Consider the following 18,862-nt stretch of genomic DNA (forward strand, 5'->3'; position numbering starts at 1 on the left):
AAGCCCCAGATACTCCCAAACATTAAGGTCACAATGCAGTTCAAATGTCGCACCTGCACCACTCTGTCAGTACAATGGGCAGGAGAATGTGGGCATGCTTGAATGATAATGATCGTGTTTCACACCACAAAGAGATGTGTGTGTGTATCTGGCATGGATATTACCTATGTGGGCTTTATATATTTGTTAATATTAATTAATGTGTGACAGAAGGTTTTTAGAATCTCATTTAGTAAAAAATTACCCTTTGAGAATAATTTAAGCTTTACAAACGTAATTTGTATTCCTAATAGGAATACAATAGGAATACAATAAAGGCCCCCTGAAAACAAGATTTTGATTCACTTTGTTCTGACCTGCAGATTGAATTTGCAGTAATCAGCCGTTATGCTATACAAGATACTCATTCCATACTAGACACTCATATAATCCATCATTATTGCATTAGCGAGTCACCTATGCTGCCTGGCCAAAAAGTCCCCAAGCCTGTGGGGTAGTTTAATGATCTGGGGTGCCTGTGGGGGCAGTGCTATGATCTGGGGTGTCTGTGGGGGCAATTTAATGATCTGGGGTGTCTGTGGGGGCAGTTTATTAATCTGGGGTGCTTGTGAGGGCAGTGTTATGACCTGGATGCCTGTGGGGGCTGTGCTATGATCTAGGGGAACCTGTGGGGGCAGTTTAATAATCTGGGTGCCTTTGGGTGCAGTGTTACTATCTGGGGTACCTTTGGGTTACAGTGTTATGAACTGGGGTGCCTGTGGGGGCAGTGCTATGATCTGGGGTGTCTGTGGGGGCAGTTTTTTGATCTGCAGTGTCTGCGGGGGCAATTTAATGATCTGGGGTGTCTGTGGGGGCAGTTTAATTATCTGGGGTGCCTGTGGGTTGCAGTGTTATGATCTGAGGTGCCTGTAAGGGCAATGTTATGATCTGCGGTGCCTGTCAGGTTAGTGTTATGATTCAGGGTGTCTTTGGGGCATTTTAATGATCTGGGGTACCTGTGTGGGCAGTGTTAAGATCTGGGGTACCTGTGAGGGCAGTGTTTTGACCTGGATGCCTGTGGGGCCTGTGCTAAAATCTGGGGTACCTGTGGGGGCAGTTTAATGATCTGGGTGCCTTTGGGTGCAGTGTTACTATCTGGGGTGCTTTTGGGTTACAGTGTTATGATCTGGGTGCCTTTGGGGGCAATGTTATGGTCTTGGGGAACTTGTAGGGGGCAGTGGTATGGTATCTGGGGTTGCTTCAGTTGGTCAGATCTAGGTTCGGCAACCTTATGTACCCAAAAAATGAGGTCAGCTGATTCCTGATTATACTGAATGACCAGATGTTTCTATCAATGGATTTTATTCTTCCCTGATGGCTGGGCATACTTGAAGATGTCAATGTCAGGATTCATTGGGCTCAGTTTGTGAAAGAGTGGTTCAGGGAGAAAGAGACATCATTTTCACACAGGGATTAGCCACCGCAGAGTCCAGACCTTAACTCCATTGAAATCCTTTAAAGACTTTACATAGCGGTTCGACACTCCCGTCATCAATACAAGATCTTGGTGAAAAATGAATGCATCTCTGGATGGAAATGTTGTGGCATTGCATAAACTTATTGAAATGAACCCATGGTGAATGCGTGTCCTAATCAGAGCTAAAGGCAGTCCAACAAAATATTAGATTGTCTGACTTTTTGGTCCAAGCAATATATACCGGTAGTTATACATTGGGCAGACCACTAATACCGATCAGATGAGAAGATGAGCATCCCATATCTAGGGGCACATTTAGCTGATGAATCTCAGGGTCATAAGGTTTATATCAGATAATAAATTGCTTGTAAAGTCTTAAAATTTGAATTCACCAATCACTGATTTCAGTCTCACTTTGAATATGTATATTATAAATTATATATTTGAATATGCGTATTATAAATTTAACTATGTATCATATAAAAGTCTTTTAATCCAATGTTAGGATGTTCTCCCTTGAGATCAGTTTGAAGAAAACCTATAGAAATTGCCTTCATTGCACTAAACTGTGCTAGAAACCACATCACAACTGTATATTGTCTTTCTGTGTGGTTTTTATAGGGATCTAGTCTTCACAAGCCTAAAGAGAAGGATTTGACTTATTAACATTTACAAAGATCAGCAATGTGCAAATTGTAATAAACCAAATTTCATCAGTTGAGAGACCTTATAAATGAACAAATGAGTTGGTTATATTATTGTAACAGACCACAAACACTTTGTAAAAGCCAACATTTGTGTCATTTGTGGTTAGTGGGTAGCAAAATGGCTAGAAACAGCAAAAGTTCATAGAATGAGATGCTTGTTCAGATCTATATGGATTTCCAGGCTTTCTGCCATATGGCAAAGCAGATTGCTTATGCTCTAAATGTAGACACTTCAGCACCAATGTAAAGTTTGCATTCAATGGTTTGGTACCACATTCTTAATTAGGTGTGTATTGTATGAAGTGTGGTGATCAGCTTCCTCCTGGGACACCTCATTACTGAATCATTTTAAAAAACCATAGCTCAAAAAGTCCAAAGGTATAAATGAGGTTTAAATAATATGTAAACCCAGGCACAAAAATCTCCTTTTATTCATTTTTATTATTGTTACACTTGCAGGTTTTATTAAAATGGTCAATGAAGGTCTCTGTTCTGTCTCTTTCGGGTCTTGCAAATGTTCTTCTGCATTGTCAGGTTGTCTCAGGGCCATCAGATGAAGTGACTAATTCAACACACATTATGCAGGCATGGTGCACCGTTATCACCATTAGGAATCCCTCCATCATAATTGCAATGCTTATAGCTGTAAGGAGGCTAAAGATGATCACTAGCATACAACAATATGTAAAAACAAGTATTTTAATAAAAAAAGGGAAATTGTTTGTAATCATAGTGCTAAAGCAAGTAATTAAAATTAAATTTTTTGGTCTCTAACTTAAAAAAGACATTCAGTTATGAGTCATTACTGAACCATTATAATACCAAACCTGAGTTTTATTTAATTCTTCCATCTGATTTACAATGTTAGTTTATTGTTTTAGCATGACGTGCTGATTATATTGGCCCTCAACTTTCTTGTGCAGCTTTATTTTCTCAAGTATTTTCCTATTAATATCAACTTCCCGAGGCTGATGGCATGCAGGTGCTTTCAGACATTAAGAAATCTTTGCTGAAAGTTAAAGCATTGGTCTTGATTTATTAAAGCTCTCCATGACTGGAGAAGATAGACAATTATCCAGCACCCAGGATCAGCTCCAGAACTGAAAACCTTTTATAAAATAAAAGCAAATGATTTTTAGTAAATCTAATCTAGATTTTTGGATCACCCAGGTTTTCCTATGATAGTCTATCTTCTCCAGTATTGGAGAGCTTTATTAAATCAGGCCCTTTGTGTGTTTTTCCTGTTGCAGCATACATCTTCATCATGCTACCTCTGATAGCAAACCAATTAACTAAGTTCTATCTAAGAAAAAACACAACTTTTACATTTCAATTATTGTACTTCCAAATACAGTATAATTAAAGGCTTCTGAATGAAAGCCTAAATAATGGTGATTTATTCCGCTTAACTAGAATGTCTACAAAAGATATTAGGCTGAATATATATTTCTAATATCCTGAATATCTATTTTTAAAGGGATTCTGTATCTATTTTCATTTCTGGAAGTTTGGTTTAGTAATTCCCAGTTGTCTCTCTTTCGTCAGTTACCTCTTCCTTCATCTGCAAGCTTATGAATCCAGGAATGGGCACAGCTATTGTTCCGAGCATGGCTGTGAACGGATAAAGATCACGGCTCACTTCCACCCAGATGATCACAGCGAGTGCATACCGAAACCATTTCCCGGGGGAGCCAGCGATGTGCAACATGCCAAGCTATCAGTTTCACAGAGACTTCCACTGCCGTGTAGCCAATGTGGAGCTCCACAGGTACAAAAACTGAACAAATGCAACAAATTTCTGTTTGTAAGAAAAGAGACGTAGTAGAATATAAACATCAGCTGTCTATGGTTTGAATTAAAACCACATGTTGGAAAGAATTATTTGGTATTTTTTTCACGTCTTTTACCCAAATTCTACCCATGACACTCATAGGAGCAATATTGCATTGCTCTCCATGCAAAATTTTAAAGTTTAGGTGTTAGATTTTATTGGTTATTTTAGATATTAAAAATGCAAGTTTTTGGGATCCCTTGGATTCTATTATAAGCTTGAAAAAGAATTTGAGGCATGCTGAAGGCTTAAAGCTTTAAATATGACCTTTAATAAATTTCAAAAACTTAATGTGGGCCTAAACTGAAAAAACAAAAAGTTGCCAGGAGGTAAAGCCAATTGACAAAAGGGACATGCAAAGTCTATTTTGCTCTTTAGAACTAAAATTATATATGGAGCAGCACCACATACAGAGACATCTGTGGTTGTCCAGTGGCCCTTGAGGATCACTATGGTCCTCTCCTCCTGTCACTGTCTGTATCTGTCTGTCATTTGCAACCCCTATTTATTGTACATTCTATGTTGGCGCTATATAAATCTTTTTTATTATTATTATTACTGCTACTAATATTATTAACAATGCAAATGACAATGAAGATTTACAAAGTGCAGTAACAGTCTTTAGGTTCTATATGCAGATCAGAAAAAGTTGAACAACAGATTTTCTCTGTGCTTTTACCTTCTTTGTCTTAATACATAAGCTTGTTCATGATTTGCACTTTCATCCTTTATACATTTGATATTTACCTAACTCTGTTTTTATTTCTGGACAGGTTGCAATAACAAGCACTCCATCCATTAATTATATTAAGATTCAGATTCAGTCTCTCCGCAAAGAAGATGTGCTCACAAAGACCAAGTCTGCTTTCATCAAGGTAATCGTGAATGTTGTACAATTCTACATAAAACTGCTGGTTTGTGTTATTGTAACATATATAAAGTATAAAGGGCAGCATGGTGGCTCAGTGGTTAGCACTCTGGACTTTGCAGCGCTAGGTCCTAGGTTTGAATCTCAGCCAGAGCATTGTCTGTATGGAGTTTGAAGGTTCTCCCTGCGTTTGTGTGGGTTTGCTCCAGGTAATACTCTTTTCTCCCACATTAGGTTAATTGGCTTCCCCTCAAAACTTGACCTTAGACTGTAATAATGACATATGACCATGGTAGTTACATTAGATTGTGAGCTCTTTGGGAGACAGCTAGTGACATGACTACTGACTTTGTACAGCGCTGTGTAATATGTCAGAGATATAAAAATACTGTGTAATAATAATAAAAACACTTAGCAGGACTGAATAACGTGTCTGAATAATCACGTGTACTAAACACAATCCAATACACATATCTCATATCTTCCTAACTTTAAAGCCTGGTGTAACCTCCAACAGACAAGGCTCCTATACAGAGTTGGAGACTACCATTGACCACTTCCCAAATCTTTCACCAATAGTGGACAGGATGTTACACAGGTTTTCATTACCTTTAATTTTGCTAATGGTGGCCTCCAATACTAAACAGGAGCCTCAGCCTTGCCAGATAATAGCCATCATGACAGGTTCCCTTTAGAAAACGTCTTTACTCAATGAACTTCACATGACATACAATATAAAGTAAAGCTATTATCCATAAGTATTTTTTAGAGCTTTGCCACACAGATCTTTTGATGAAAAGTGGTAATTTATTGGAAAACACAGACACACAAACCAGGAATAATTTTTTAGGAATTTCACAATATATGTTTTCGTACCATGATATAATCCTGTATAGGTTTCCACTAAACTCTAAAAGATAAGCTGTGTTTTTTCTTCTAATCTCCAAATTCTTCCACATTACCACTGAAATAAAAAAGACACCCTCCCTTCTTACCACAACACACAAGTTGTAATTGCTAAAATAATATATGGTGCATTGGAAGCGTTGGGTAAATAGCTTCACATTTTGTTAACCCGTAGAAGATCTTGACTCTTCCTTATTTATGTTTTTAGGTTGATGAGGAAGTTTTTCTATTTAAGAGAAAAGGTCTCTTCTTCCTGGTGGTGGATGCCTGTTCAGGGACCATCGTTAGCAAGAGGCATTTTGAAATGATCAATGAGTTGAGCACAACGAAGGCAATGTCCATATACATCCAAACATCCATGAAACAGAGGTGAGTACAGATCAGGGGGATTTTACTGATATTAAAACGCTCATCATGTGGACTACAGAGACATACCGCACCTAAAACTTTTAAAACTTAAAACCGTTTTCTGGTGTCTTGGGTTCACCATGTACATTACCTACTGGTTAAAGCTGAAATCCGGACAGATATAATACTGCCAGAAGTATGAGAAACTATACTTGACTTGCTATTAGGTTTTTGAAATCCTCTGCAAAGCAGAGCTCAGAATGGGAAGAAGCATAGAATAGGCCTAATTTGTTAAAGCAGCGGTAGGCAAACTCGGGCCTTTAGGCCAGATATGGCCTAGCCAGTAGTCCGTTCCGGCCTACTGCCCCCTGGTCGATCGGGCCTAATCCAGGCCGGCAGGAGTTGGCAACCCGTGGCTCCAGAGGCGCATACGGCTCTTGAGCCTCCTTGTTATGCCTCCCTTCCATATTTACCGCGGCCGGCGTTAACACTTCCGCCGACGGCGTCGCAGAGGACATTCCCTCTCTTCTGTATGCATTGCGAAGGAGAGAGATTTCCTTTCAGGGGCGTTCCCGCTCCTCTGTATGCTATACGGAGGAGTGGGATTTCCCTTTCAGGGGCGTTCCTGTGAGGGGCAGAGCCATCAGCCCGGGACTCAAGTAGAGGACCGGCCTAGTGTGCCTTCTTGATCTCCTAAAATGGCCTAGTAGCCAAAAAAGTTTGCTGACCCCTGTATTAAAGCTTTCCAAGGCTGGAAAAGGTGGACTATCATGGGAAAACCTGGGTGACCTAGGACTGAAAACATTTGGGAGTGATATCTCCATCATAGGAAAGAGCAGAGTTGACCTCTTGTCCTTGGCCTTTCATGTCCTAGGTCTTATCCTACTGCCCTATCATATGCTGTATTTATCTGTTTGCCTGTAATTCAGCTTTAGGATTTAATTTTGCTTTGCAAACTTTTTTTAATTATGGTATTAGTTAAACTTTAAGTTAAACCTACTCTTGTTCCATGTGCTTTCACATAGTTTGCCTGTTACTGTAGAAGTGTTACCAGATTGGCTTGAATGTCATTTGTCATTGGAAAACTAAAAGTAACACCAAATACTTACATAATATAAATGTGATGCCATCACCTTCTTGTGGAATCCATAGTTTAGTGGTGCATGAGTTGGGGTTAATAGATAATAAATATTACCCTTTTTAAGGACTTTGCCATTAAAAAAAAATAAAACAGTGGGGTTTCAGTGTATTTTCTAACCCAAAGCTGCAAGTGTATTATAACAATGAGAAATTATTATAGATTTGAATTTGTTTTTATAGAATAGTTACCATGAAAACATGAAAAGTAAACATGTGAACTGCTTGTTCAGAATTTGTAAAAACTTGCATGATCTGGGTACAGGTTCCCTTTACCTATGACATTTTTTATATGCTGTATTTATATGCTGTATTTGAAGTTTTTGTAGTATTCTGCTCAAGTACAGCAAATAGAGATGGAGGAGGAAAAATACTTTCCTCCTCCAAGCAAATGGGTATAATCTTTCAATATGGAAGTTGTACCATTGGGTGTGGCCACATGGGAAGCTCCAGGATTGTTTGACACAAGTTCTAAGGAAATATTTCTTAGCTCTGCACTTCTTCTGTGTTAGAATTAAAATATTTAGGCTATAACTGTAACTATATTATTTTGTTTCCTAGGTCTGTAGTACTTATTTGCTCAAGAGACATTGTGGACACTCCTTCCATTTCGGAAATGTCTGCTTTCATCAAACTCGGTTCGGCAAAGCCAATAGCCCTGCACACCAAAGGTACCTTGAAGTCAACCATGTTTCTGGCACATGCACACAAGATATTGATTGTTATGGTGACCCTTTTGATTCTTTCTTTCAGGAAGCTTTGCTATGGTGGGATACAAAGGACTGACCATGCCATCTTGGATTAAAATAATAAACAACAGTGCAGAGAGAAGGGCTGCTTCAATACACCTTTATCTGCCCCTGATGCTGGCTGAATACAGATGCCCCAAAACTGTAGGACTAAAATAATAAACTTAGATGTTGCCCTATTTATCCTCAACCAGAGACTGACTAGTATCACCTTATTTATCTGCTGAGCCAAAGAAAATGTGATGATCTATAGACAAGACCTTATCCTTTTTTTACTTTCCTATGGGTGTATATTATCAAGTTAATAAATTTGTTTCTCTTTGTGTAAGATATGTGTGTGATATTGGTGAAAGTGATTTGTCCAGAGCCAAATGTGAGACCTGCACCTGCTATGTATCTGATCCAGCTGCCATTGGGTGTTTTATAACATAGGTCAGAGTAAATATCTGATACTTTGAGATTTGTTCTGCACATTCTATTGTTTGCTGTAATACTTGCAATATGATTTATTAACATGTTGATTGATTACAAAAAGCACATATCATAGAAGGTAAGTTTATTTTATTTTATTTATTTACAGGGTGATTGTGCTCTTTGTATTTACTTAAAATATTTGTGCTTTTTTATGACATAAAGGAGCACTATCAGGTAAAGTATTGTGCTCATAAAGAATCAGTTTTGGGAAAAAAATTGTCAACGCTGATCTCCAGCTTTAAATTATCAATCTCCCTTGCCTCTTTTACTCCTTTCTAAGCAATGGCTGGGGGGCAAAAATCTAAATGCCCTTTTTGCTTAATAAAGCCTTGGTCACGTGACACTGCATGAGCCCTTCTTCATGTGTCCACATGTGTACACAGGCAGTTTTGTGTGGCTGTCCATCAGCAGGGGCCGATGGGAACCCTGAAAAGCAGTGATTCCAGTAGTACAGTAGGGGACTGGCTGTGCAAAAAAAAGAGCGGTGCTGGAACAGCAATACATTGCACATTAAATGGTGCTATCAAGGAACCCGGATGTCAAATTAATGTGAAGAATTCTTGATTCCGAAGGTAGGAAGATGAAAAACCCATTTGGGATGGCTTAGTGGATAGAATGGGAATTACTTTCTGTCCAGTGATAGGCTTTGATACCATGTAATGATATTATTCAGCATTATATTTCTTTTTTCCAATTCATTTGTTTATGTTTCCTATCTACATGCAGACCAAGAGCATTAAAGTTGACAGTGGATTGGATTAGGGGAATATACCATTTCCAGTGGTCCTAACAATAACAGTAAATGTGTTTTTTAGCCATGTGACCAAAGCAGAATTGTTGTAAGCATCTCGGCAATGTTACAGTTTGCCCCAACCCTGTCATTGTTCCTTCATGCAAGTCAACTGGGTCTGTGACTTGATCATATCATCATGATGTTCTAATTGCTATTTATACTCACAACATGTTAATTCCAGATCTGAAGAATTAGTCTAAATCAGGGGTGCCCAACAGGTGAATCGCGATCTACCGGTAGATTGCAAAGGCAACGCAAGTAGATCGCGGAGCCCTGACTTTCAAAATAAACTCTATTGCACACAGGAATTATTAAGTCCAAGTTTTTTTTGTTGGTAGGTCATTTTAAAAGTAGCTTACAAGCCAAAAAAATGTGAGCCCCTCTGGTCTAAATGGATGAGAATCCTGGAGTTTGCAATTATTTTTAGAATGTCGGAGCAGCCTGTAGACTTGTCGGGACATTTAGGTACAGCAGGCAATTTCTTTGCAGTTATTTTCTTGTTAATTCACTTTTTTTTTAGCAATTTCTTGCTAATAAACTCATAGTCATCATCTATATAATCACAACATTTAGCAACATTTCGGCTCAGTGACTTATTCACATCTTTGGTCGTATTTATTAGGGGCCATTGTGGTCGGTAACTTAACTTTGAAACCTAAGAAAGAATATTAGTAGCCAATGTAGGCAGTATCTTAAATTTTGATTTATATGATTTATATGTATTTTATGTCTTGTTCTCTTGCCTTCTCCTGGAGGATTAGCTGACTCAAAGCAAATTTCTACATGTTTATACAGATACATAAAATAGCAAGTGAGCATTGCACGTGTTTGATATCTTATTTCAGCTTGTGGTTTATCTGCATAGTTGAGGTATTCACTCACCGTGACAGGTATACATAGCAAGGTTCTTGTGGCCTTTTTGGTGTCATGAGTTTGGCAGCCTGTTCTCCAGAATGGCACTTATGGGTCCATGAGGAGGATGAGGATGAATGCAGGAGGAGTTCCTTTCAAATCATAGGCTATGACTGTGACAATAATTATAGACAGAGAAGAGCTGCCTGCACATAGTTTTCTAGCACTGTCGATGGCACAGGAAAAAGTCATTGCAGTCACAGATGGGAATTATCAAGACTTAAAGCTTTGGAATAACGATCCCTGAGTAGCATTCTGGGAACCCTTGTTTAGCATCTCAGCCTTCCAAGTTCATGATCTTATCCGGACTTGTGCCACGTGGGTTCATATTGGGCTTTTTCTGGACACCCATGTAAGGCAGAACACCGAACAGGTTTGTGATTTGTGTATGCCATAAGGCGCTGTGTTTTTTCACTTGTCTATTCAATGTATACAGAAAGCAACCGGGCTGTTTATTTTATTGCATTCTTGCAGTTTATTGGACTCTGCCAATGCCTGAATTTAGCTCCAGGACCTTGTAATGCTGATTTGATTAATGTATTTCACTTTCAAAGAGTGAGAACTTGATGGTTCAGATATGTACTGTAAATGTGTGCTTTGCTTTAATGGATGTGACATTTCACCTGTATCTTGGCGTTTAGATGGTTGTTTTACGCATGAGGGTCTGATGAGATGTGTAAGAGGCTGAGGACATATGTTCCTTGCAATTAATGCAGAAAGGACCATTAATCACGCTTTACACATTCCAAAGCTAAGTAAATAATTTATCTGCAAGCAAAATAACAAGTGTTACGTGGAGTGGTTCATTTTTATCTTTGTTTGTTTTTCTTTATTTGCATATTTGATCAACGTATAAGATAAGTGATGAAGACAAATCACCTTCTACATTAATATGTTGCTCTAACTTGTAGATTGCCAATATGTTTAAACTTTTTGGTTAGTGAACCACAACTATGTCATCCCTTAGTGATATAAATAAAGTTCAGGAACCAACATATGCCAGTTGTTGGTAAGTTTAAACTGTTCAAGATATGATCTGGTGATAAATGGCTTTGTTATGTGGAAAACTATGATCACCCAGTGATGTGTTCATCATATGGCTTCTAAAGATCTAAAAGTTTTCTGGTAACTTGGCCTCCAGAACTTTCAGATTTCAACTTATTTATGTAATTTATTTTAGGATAAGACAGCCAAATCTGTGTCAGGTGGTCTAGGCTCTCAAGGTGTAAAAACCTGGGCAACTTAAAGTAACCATGATGAAAAAGTTTATATAATTGCTCTTTGAGAAAAACATACCAAAAGATCATCAGACCCAGAAAGGTTGAAGAGTTGAAGCTAAAATTGCCACGTTGAATTGGCACCACAAATTTTGGCCATGCAATCCTCCCTGCTGGTCAGTGAAGCTGCCAATCATACGAATGGTCCAATCAGGAGGAATGAGAGTAAGGCTTTGAAGCCAAGCTTGGCCTTTATACAAAAACTCTTTATTTGTATAAAGTTTTGGCTTCATATATCTCTGGATCCACTGATCATTTTGACATTAAATGTGATTAACAAGTAATTTTGCTGATTTTAATCTGCCAGGTTGTAGGACAGGTTTAGGTCAACTGGTAGAAATCTGATGTAGAGAAAGGTGTAAGAACTCCATAACTACAGTATGGTGCCCTTGTCCTTAGTAGAAATAGGGAAACTGACTTTTGTACTCACTGGGGTTTGTAATTGCAACCCTGTAGCAGTGTTCAACCCAGAATGGTGGGTGGGAAGAAATTGTAGGCGGGTGGCAGCCCCTGTACCCAACTCTTTAGTAACCATCCCAAAAAAAAAATGGGTGGTTACTATAAATTGGCGGGTGGTGCGCCCTATAAAAGAGGCTGGGGAGAACATTGCCTGGAGGCAAGTAGTTGTTTTTAAAGTCTCCATAACATGCAAAAGTTTGTCCAGTCTGAAAAAAATAATGAAAATGAGACAACACATTTGGGACTTGTGAATTGTACTTTACACAGTATAGAGCAGTGTTTCTCATCCAGGGTTCTGTAGAACCCTAGGGTCTCTCTAAAGGTTGCTAGTGGCTCTATCCTCCCAATGCAATGTAAGGGGCATTCCTCCCGCTGACCATCATGCTCATGTATTGTGAGCTGTGGATATAGTAATAATACAAGGGCCACAGGACCCAAGTTTTTTTTTAGAAGGACTGGTAAAAAGTAAATCAGTTGGCACATGTTTCACACAATCAGGGAATTACCATTTGCTAGAAAGGGTCAGATTCACTAAATCTACCTGTTTAACCTGAGATCAATGCTACCCTGATCTATATGTCCCTGTCATTGGGGTTTATTATTTTAAGTGTCAGGATTTGGGCTCATAGCAGGTTTCCTGTTGTATAGAGAAAACAACTAGCCTTTGGACTACTACTCAAAACAATGGGCCAATTTCTGTTTTTAACTTTTTTTTGGGTGGGGGCCACACTGTGACCAGTGGAAGAAGAATATCAACATCAGTTGTCATTGGGGGTAAATAATACCTCAGGGTTGATGGTCTGAGGGAGCACAAAATGACCTAGACTTTGTTAAGTATTAGAAGGAATACTACCATTGCTGGTATCAGTAGAAGGAATAGGGATTAACTTTGGTATCATTGTAAAAAAGCATGCCACAGTGTTGGTATTGGTGGAAGAATAGTGCCCAATCGATGATGACAGAGGCAGTAATAGTGCATCAGTGGTATTGATTTGTGCCCAATCAGTGGTGGAAATTTTGGCCCATCATTGGTATCAGTGGGAAGAATTGTGCCCAATCATTGGCGCCAATCATTGACATTGCCTTTATTGAACCTCAGCAAAACAATCTTTGGGCACTGCATGAGTGCAGCATTGTTGGAGACCTTCTCAACCTCAAAGAAATAATGGCTGGAGTCTGCAACAAGTCTTTCCTATTGCTTTTAAAAAAGTTCTTTACTATGTATGAGACTAAGATGAAAAATGGCAGAGGCTGTCATCTTTTAGAATTATCTGTGGAGGAATGCAATCCTCCTTTATCCTTGGTTCCACAAGTTATCCCTTGGAAATGCACCATATGTTGCTATCATTGACAGAAAATATACACAGTGTTGCCAAATACTACTGTGTGAGGTGAAACAGTGACATAGGTCACCTGCAGATGTGTCTTAAGGCATACATGAAATATTTCATTGCACCTAGGGAGTAGTTATTATCATACCGATGACAGAAATGCTAAATGGAGACATTCTCTTTACTAAGCTCAATGTAACTGTTTTCAATTACCTAAAGCAAGAAAGAGGAAAAGTTAACTTTTTTTCATAATGTGGCAAAAATATCTCTACAAACTATCTAATTGACATAGAACAGGTGAACATTTCCCCTACCCTAAAATTTACAGTTATTATTTTGTTCATTAATTAAGACACAGGCAGCAGTCAATAGGGGGGCTCGAATTCTCACCTACCCTATTCAAAACATAGAATAATCTTCTTGATGGATTTCCAGTTTGTATCTTTTTGCTCTCATCCACCATTGGATTCCCAGCACTGTAAAATCAACTGGGGTGAGCAAAACTAGTCATTTATTCGTATAAAAAGAAAGCAGGATAGTCCTTAAGACAGTAGTTGGTATTTTAGCATACCACTATAATGGCATGTTGCATTAGGTATGAACCCGCTCACCTACAGTAATATATATATGTGCAATGACCCTGCTATTGGATAGCAGAGGCACCAGGTTTTTGTCCTGGGATATAGCTGTGCTGATGAGTCTTTGCTATGTTACAGCTGGAAATAATTTGACAGCACTGACCTTGCCAGGAATCCGAATATATATCCAGGGGTTGCTGCCAGGCGTCTTTCCAAGGCGGACTGAATAAAGCATCCTACCCAACAGGGAATACACAGATGGATTTAGTAAATGTTTTAGCAGGACTCATCGGCACTATACTGAACCAGCTGGCATTAGTGTTTGCTAACCTGGTGATACGTACTCGGTGATATGAATGCTTTGCTATTGAACTGGTAGAAGATTGAGTGCTGGGTCTAATCCACCTTGAAAATTATTACTGGCCTACATAAATATTTTGCTCAGATGGATTATGTGACCAAAGAAAGCCATATCTGGGAACCAGAACACTGAAAATTCCTAAAAGTGTAAATTTAGCAAACAGATCTCCAGTTGAGGGGGTCACACAAAGAAACGAGGAATGTGAGAGGCCAGAGCAGCAGCAGGTAACCATCTAGTTAGAACTCCTTGGACTGATATTCCATCCAAATATCCAAAAAACAGACACGCTAAAAGATTCCATTTCAGTCCAGGTTTTATGCAGCAATAATACCTTGGATAACTTTGTATGTATTAATTTGTATTTGAAAATTCATAAACATGCAAGATAGGAAATAATAGGGAATTGAACACAGCAAATAATATACATTTACCCCCATGGTTTTTAGTCTTTTTTAGTATGAAAATGAATTGCTGAATTATTGATTGATACAGGTAGTCCCTGGGTTACATACGAGATAGTGACTGTAGGTTTTTTAAGTTGAATTTGTATGTAAGTTGGAAAAGATACATTATTTTAATAAATGGAATTAGGAGAGATATTTGTCTCAACATAATATTAGGCAGCATGGTATCAGGTGCTGTATAAAATACTTACTGTGAGTTAATCACAAACAAAGCAAAAAAAAACAACTTTATAGAGCCTAGACATTCATTAACTTCTGGAGCAAGCTGTGCATTGATATGCAAAAAGTAACAACTGCAGAGTTTGTCTTGGTCATTAAAGAGTTACAAGGGGCTGAAAAAAGAGCTCAGTCCTTAAGATCACCCACAACCTCATCTGTGTTTAGCAAAAGACTTCTTCTGCAAGTCATGCAAACTGCCCCCTCCCCCCTCCAAGCCTCCATCCTGCACAGGAGTGAGCAGGGAAGCCACGTTCGTATCTAGGAGTCGTCCGTATGTCAGATGTCCTTAACCTGGGGATTACTTGTATATGCTCTCTCTGTACTTTGTATTATCTTACAATAACGCATGAACATAGCATTAACGGTAATCCTGTACTTCTAGCTGGACTACATGTAGGTAATATATGGCCCTGGTTCCAGGTCTTTCTTGGACTGAGAGTGTTCAGCTAGTATTGTCAGCTGTCACTCATGCCCAAAATTTTAATATTGGGGGACATCTATAGCTTATAGAAAACCCGAGAAACTATAGAGGATACTATTTTTGACACTACTTTCCAAGGCAAAGAATTAAAAATAAATATTCATATCAGAAGTTTTAACTTCATTCCACCGACGTGACCTGCATAGTTGTTTAATGACTCAAACCGGTATCGACCCAGAAACATTCTCATAATCAGATTTGCAAATTTAGCCTCCGGCATAGGTTTCCTCTCCTATAAAGCTCAAACTTGTTTTAAGTGTGGATGGGTTAGCAACTGTATCAAATTTTTGTTTCTGTCTGTTGCAACCTATTTCTCTTGGTCGATCATTGTCCCCAGAACTGAAAATTTGAAATTTTGAGTTGAAAGTGGCCCATTGGGGAGATGTGTTTCAGTGGCACCAAAAGGAGGATGTTCCTCACATTGAAAAAATTTCCCCTCATTTCTTGTTTTGCTTTTGATACAGACAAGTGAGGACAATTCTACCCAGTGGAACGTAGAAACAAAACAAAAACTGACTGGGGTATAGAACCCCAATCTTTATCCAGCGAAAGAACAGATTCAATAACCTAGAAATCTTTGTGTTTTATAGCAAGTGATTTTATTTCTTCAAAGTTCACCCCGTAATGAAGCCCTATGTGCCACCAGCCTCAGCTTTTTCTTACATAGGGCCATCATAATAGTATAGCTAACAGTGTTTTTGTTTGTAAGATTTTTTTTTTTTCTTCTCAATGGGAACTTACCAGGGTAAGTCCCTTGATACAGCTTAGACTCCCATTTTATAGCATAAGTTGTCATTGGCTAATTCAGCAATTGTCAACATTTTATACACTAAATGAGGAACCCTTAAAATAATGTTTAAGTCTTGTGGAATCCTGAAAACAAAATGTATTGGAAAATACCCTTTATAGTGATGGTCAGTATGAAGAATGGTAAGTGGATCAGTGGACGCCAACCTTTCCAACCTCACGGACCACTAAATTCATAATTTTAAGATTATTATAAATTTTTATTCATACATTTATAAAATAATGATCTTCCTAATGCTGCCTGACAAGGCATAAGTATTACTATTGTTACTATTATCATTAATTGCATTATCTTTTGTATTACTAAAGAAATGCAAAATATTTGCTTTTTCTCACTCATTATGGGTTTATTTTATTTGAATCTAAGACCAAACAAGAAATGATAGTTATCAAGGTCAAACTTTTTGATGCCATTAAATAGAACAGTTAAAGAAAATACACAGTTAAGGTCATACTTACCTAAAAGAGCATCTGAGAATAAAAACAAATACAATAAAACAATTGGATGAGAATTGGTATTGGCGGAGCGGGGTGACTGTTGTAATGGTGGAAACAATTCTGAAGCGTACGGCTCGGTAACAGTTGCCTGATTCAACTTACTACACTACACTGATGTCACGCTGCGCCCCCTTTGTTTTTCCGTCTCTAGTACAGTTTATGAATTTAGTGCAATATAAAAGTGAAATATGTCAATCAGATTATAGGAATTTATTATAGGATTTTTTTTGTTTTATTATTAATAAAACATAAAAATTACAAATAATGTCCAAATTTTTCTGTGGACCACCAAAAGTTTCTCGCGGACCACCAGTGGTTCATGGACCACTGAACCATTGGAGTCATGTTTATGGCCCAGCCACGTAGTGTTGGACACTAAAGTACACAGCCATCATCAAATGGGAGGACAGTCAGTAACAGCTCAAAGGAACCTTGGAAACCTATGGAGGAACCCTGGTTGAGAATGGTTGGTCTTCATGAATGCAATGATAATTATAGGGCATTACACTCCTTTGCAGCTTCAAGCATATTGGCATTGCTCCACTATTGGGGACGGGGACTGGGCTGCAAAAGGCAAGAGCCCTTTATCGCGTACCGTTTTATCTCCATTTAATAAAATTGGTAAATAGTAACAGACCAATATTCATCAGTTAAAGTCAATGCATTAATATAATACAGTCTTCTCTGTCATTGTGTTATCAAGTTGAGTCCATTGCTTTTCATCACTGAAAGCTAGTGAATGTCGGTGTGATAAGCACGTCAGGTGGGGTATAAGCCAGAACAAGTTTATTTGGCAGCATCCTCTTCCTGTCATATGAGGACGGTGACATTCTAACAAAAGCCTTTACACAAATGGAAATTGTGCGGCTTACAGGACTGTTCAGTGTCTACCATAGTGCCTGCATGTCTGGGATATCGTTCAATCAATCTGTTGAAGAACTGGCTACAAGTGGATGAATCAGACGTATGAAAATACAAATCATATGTAAAGATGAAAAGTTTGTAATAAAGAATTTTTTTCTGTGTGTTACAGGTAAATTTGGACCTTCCTTGAACCATGTACCTGGACAGCATGGGGGTATTGCTGAGTTTCCTGCTTTGCGCTGTGATTTTCACTCGCGGGATAACAGGTCAGTTTAAAAAAAATAACAGATTTGAATAAACTGGTGAACATTTACTGGAACTGAAGATAAATGAAGGAATTTCGACTCCTACATTTATTTTAATGGTGCCTCCTTTTTTCTTTGAACCTGCCTAGTCTCAATGTCTGAGATACATCCTGGCTATGAGCCATAATCCAAGCTAATGTATGGTTCTCCTAAACAAAAATTGGCAATTATCATCAAAGTTTTGTCTTGACCTGACTTTTATTGGCTTACTGATAACTACATATTTAAACCTTCAGTGGAGACTAGATTTACGTCACCCGAGACGATCGTTCCTGATCATTTTGGGTAAGGGTTAGCACAGCGGTTCCACAACATTTAACAATCCAACGTGCCAGATCATAAAACGACTAGGGAGAATGTTACATATTCACCATGTATTTGAACCTATGGGCATGTTTGCATGGGAAAATGTTGGCTATTTCAATAGTCATTTGTATTGATTATTTTACTGAATTGGAATGCTGCTGGTTACAAACTACATAGTGGACTGTTCTCATTAGCTTGGGTTCACAAACCTTAAAGAATGATCATCAAACCCATAGCAAATAAAAACTAGTCATTTTGCCCATTACTAGGTATGATCATCAGGACCAGATTTATATTTTCACCCCTAGGCCAGGAGCCTGTGCCCCCCCCCCCCCAGCAGCTTAAAAGGTACAATAAAGCTATCATACAATGCTGGCCTGTTAAATATTGCTCTCTGCTCCCGAGCTACCAAAAAGCAGAAACTAAATGTACCATACAATTCATCTGGTCAGTTATAGGTACCTGCTAAAATCTTTGCCACCTTCCCCATTACCATGGCACCCTAGGCCACGGCTTAGGTTGGTGTTATGAGAAATCCATCCCTGATGATCACAATTTTTTAGTATAGGGGGAACACTGTGGGGCAATAAAAATTCAAATGTTTGTAAACCTTCCAAACAAACTTTTTTTATTTGTTGCCTTTTGTTCAATAAAAGTTTCCATTGACATACTTTGAATATTTATGTTTAATAAGAGCAAAGAGTATGGACTGGGTCCATTTGTCATTAGTG

The 18,862-nt window shown here is 38.4% G+C and overlaps 2 protein-coding genes across 5 annotated transcripts in view; both read left to right on the forward strand.

The window, feature by feature from the left end:
- LOC140324665 (cell surface hyaluronidase CEMIP2-like) overlaps positions 1-8,332 on the forward strand; it is an 89,812-nt gene extending 81,480 nt beyond the window's left edge. Inside the window, exons 21-25 of the mRNA XM_072402729.1 lie at positions 3,709-3,931; positions 4,768-4,869; positions 5,977-6,137; positions 7,815-7,924; positions 8,007-8,332. Coding sequence (XP_072258830.1) covers positions 3,709-3,931; positions 4,768-4,869; positions 5,977-6,137; positions 7,815-7,924; positions 8,007-8,161 — 751 coding nt within the window. The 3' untranslated portion in view covers positions 8,162-8,332. The remainder of the gene's footprint in view (positions 1-3,708; positions 3,932-4,767; positions 4,870-5,976; positions 6,138-7,814; positions 7,925-8,006) is intronic.
- The window catches only part of CEMIP (cell migration inducing hyaluronidase 1), a 126,981-nt gene that overhangs the window by 50,172 nt on the left and 57,947 nt on the right, over positions 1-18,862 (forward strand). For 2 of the 4 annotated variants that reach the window (XM_072402733.1, XM_072402730.1), the window contains exon 2: positions 17,690-17,786. In XM_072402733.1, the coding sequence (XP_072258834.1) occupies positions 17,714-17,786 (73 nt within the window). In that variant the 5' untranslated portion in view covers positions 17,690-17,713. Of the gene's footprint in view, positions 1-9,462; positions 10,555-10,617; positions 17,787-18,862 lie in introns of those variants that run through there. The other 2 variants (XM_072402732.1, XM_072402731.1) reach the window with 2 other exon arrangements.

Source organism: Pyxicephalus adspersus, chromosome 2, assembly GCF_032062135.1.
Source record: "Pyxicephalus adspersus chromosome 2, UCB_Pads_2.0, whole genome shotgun sequence".
NCBI classification, from domain to species: Eukaryota; Metazoa; Chordata; class Amphibia; order Anura; family Pyxicephalidae; genus Pyxicephalus; species Pyxicephalus adspersus.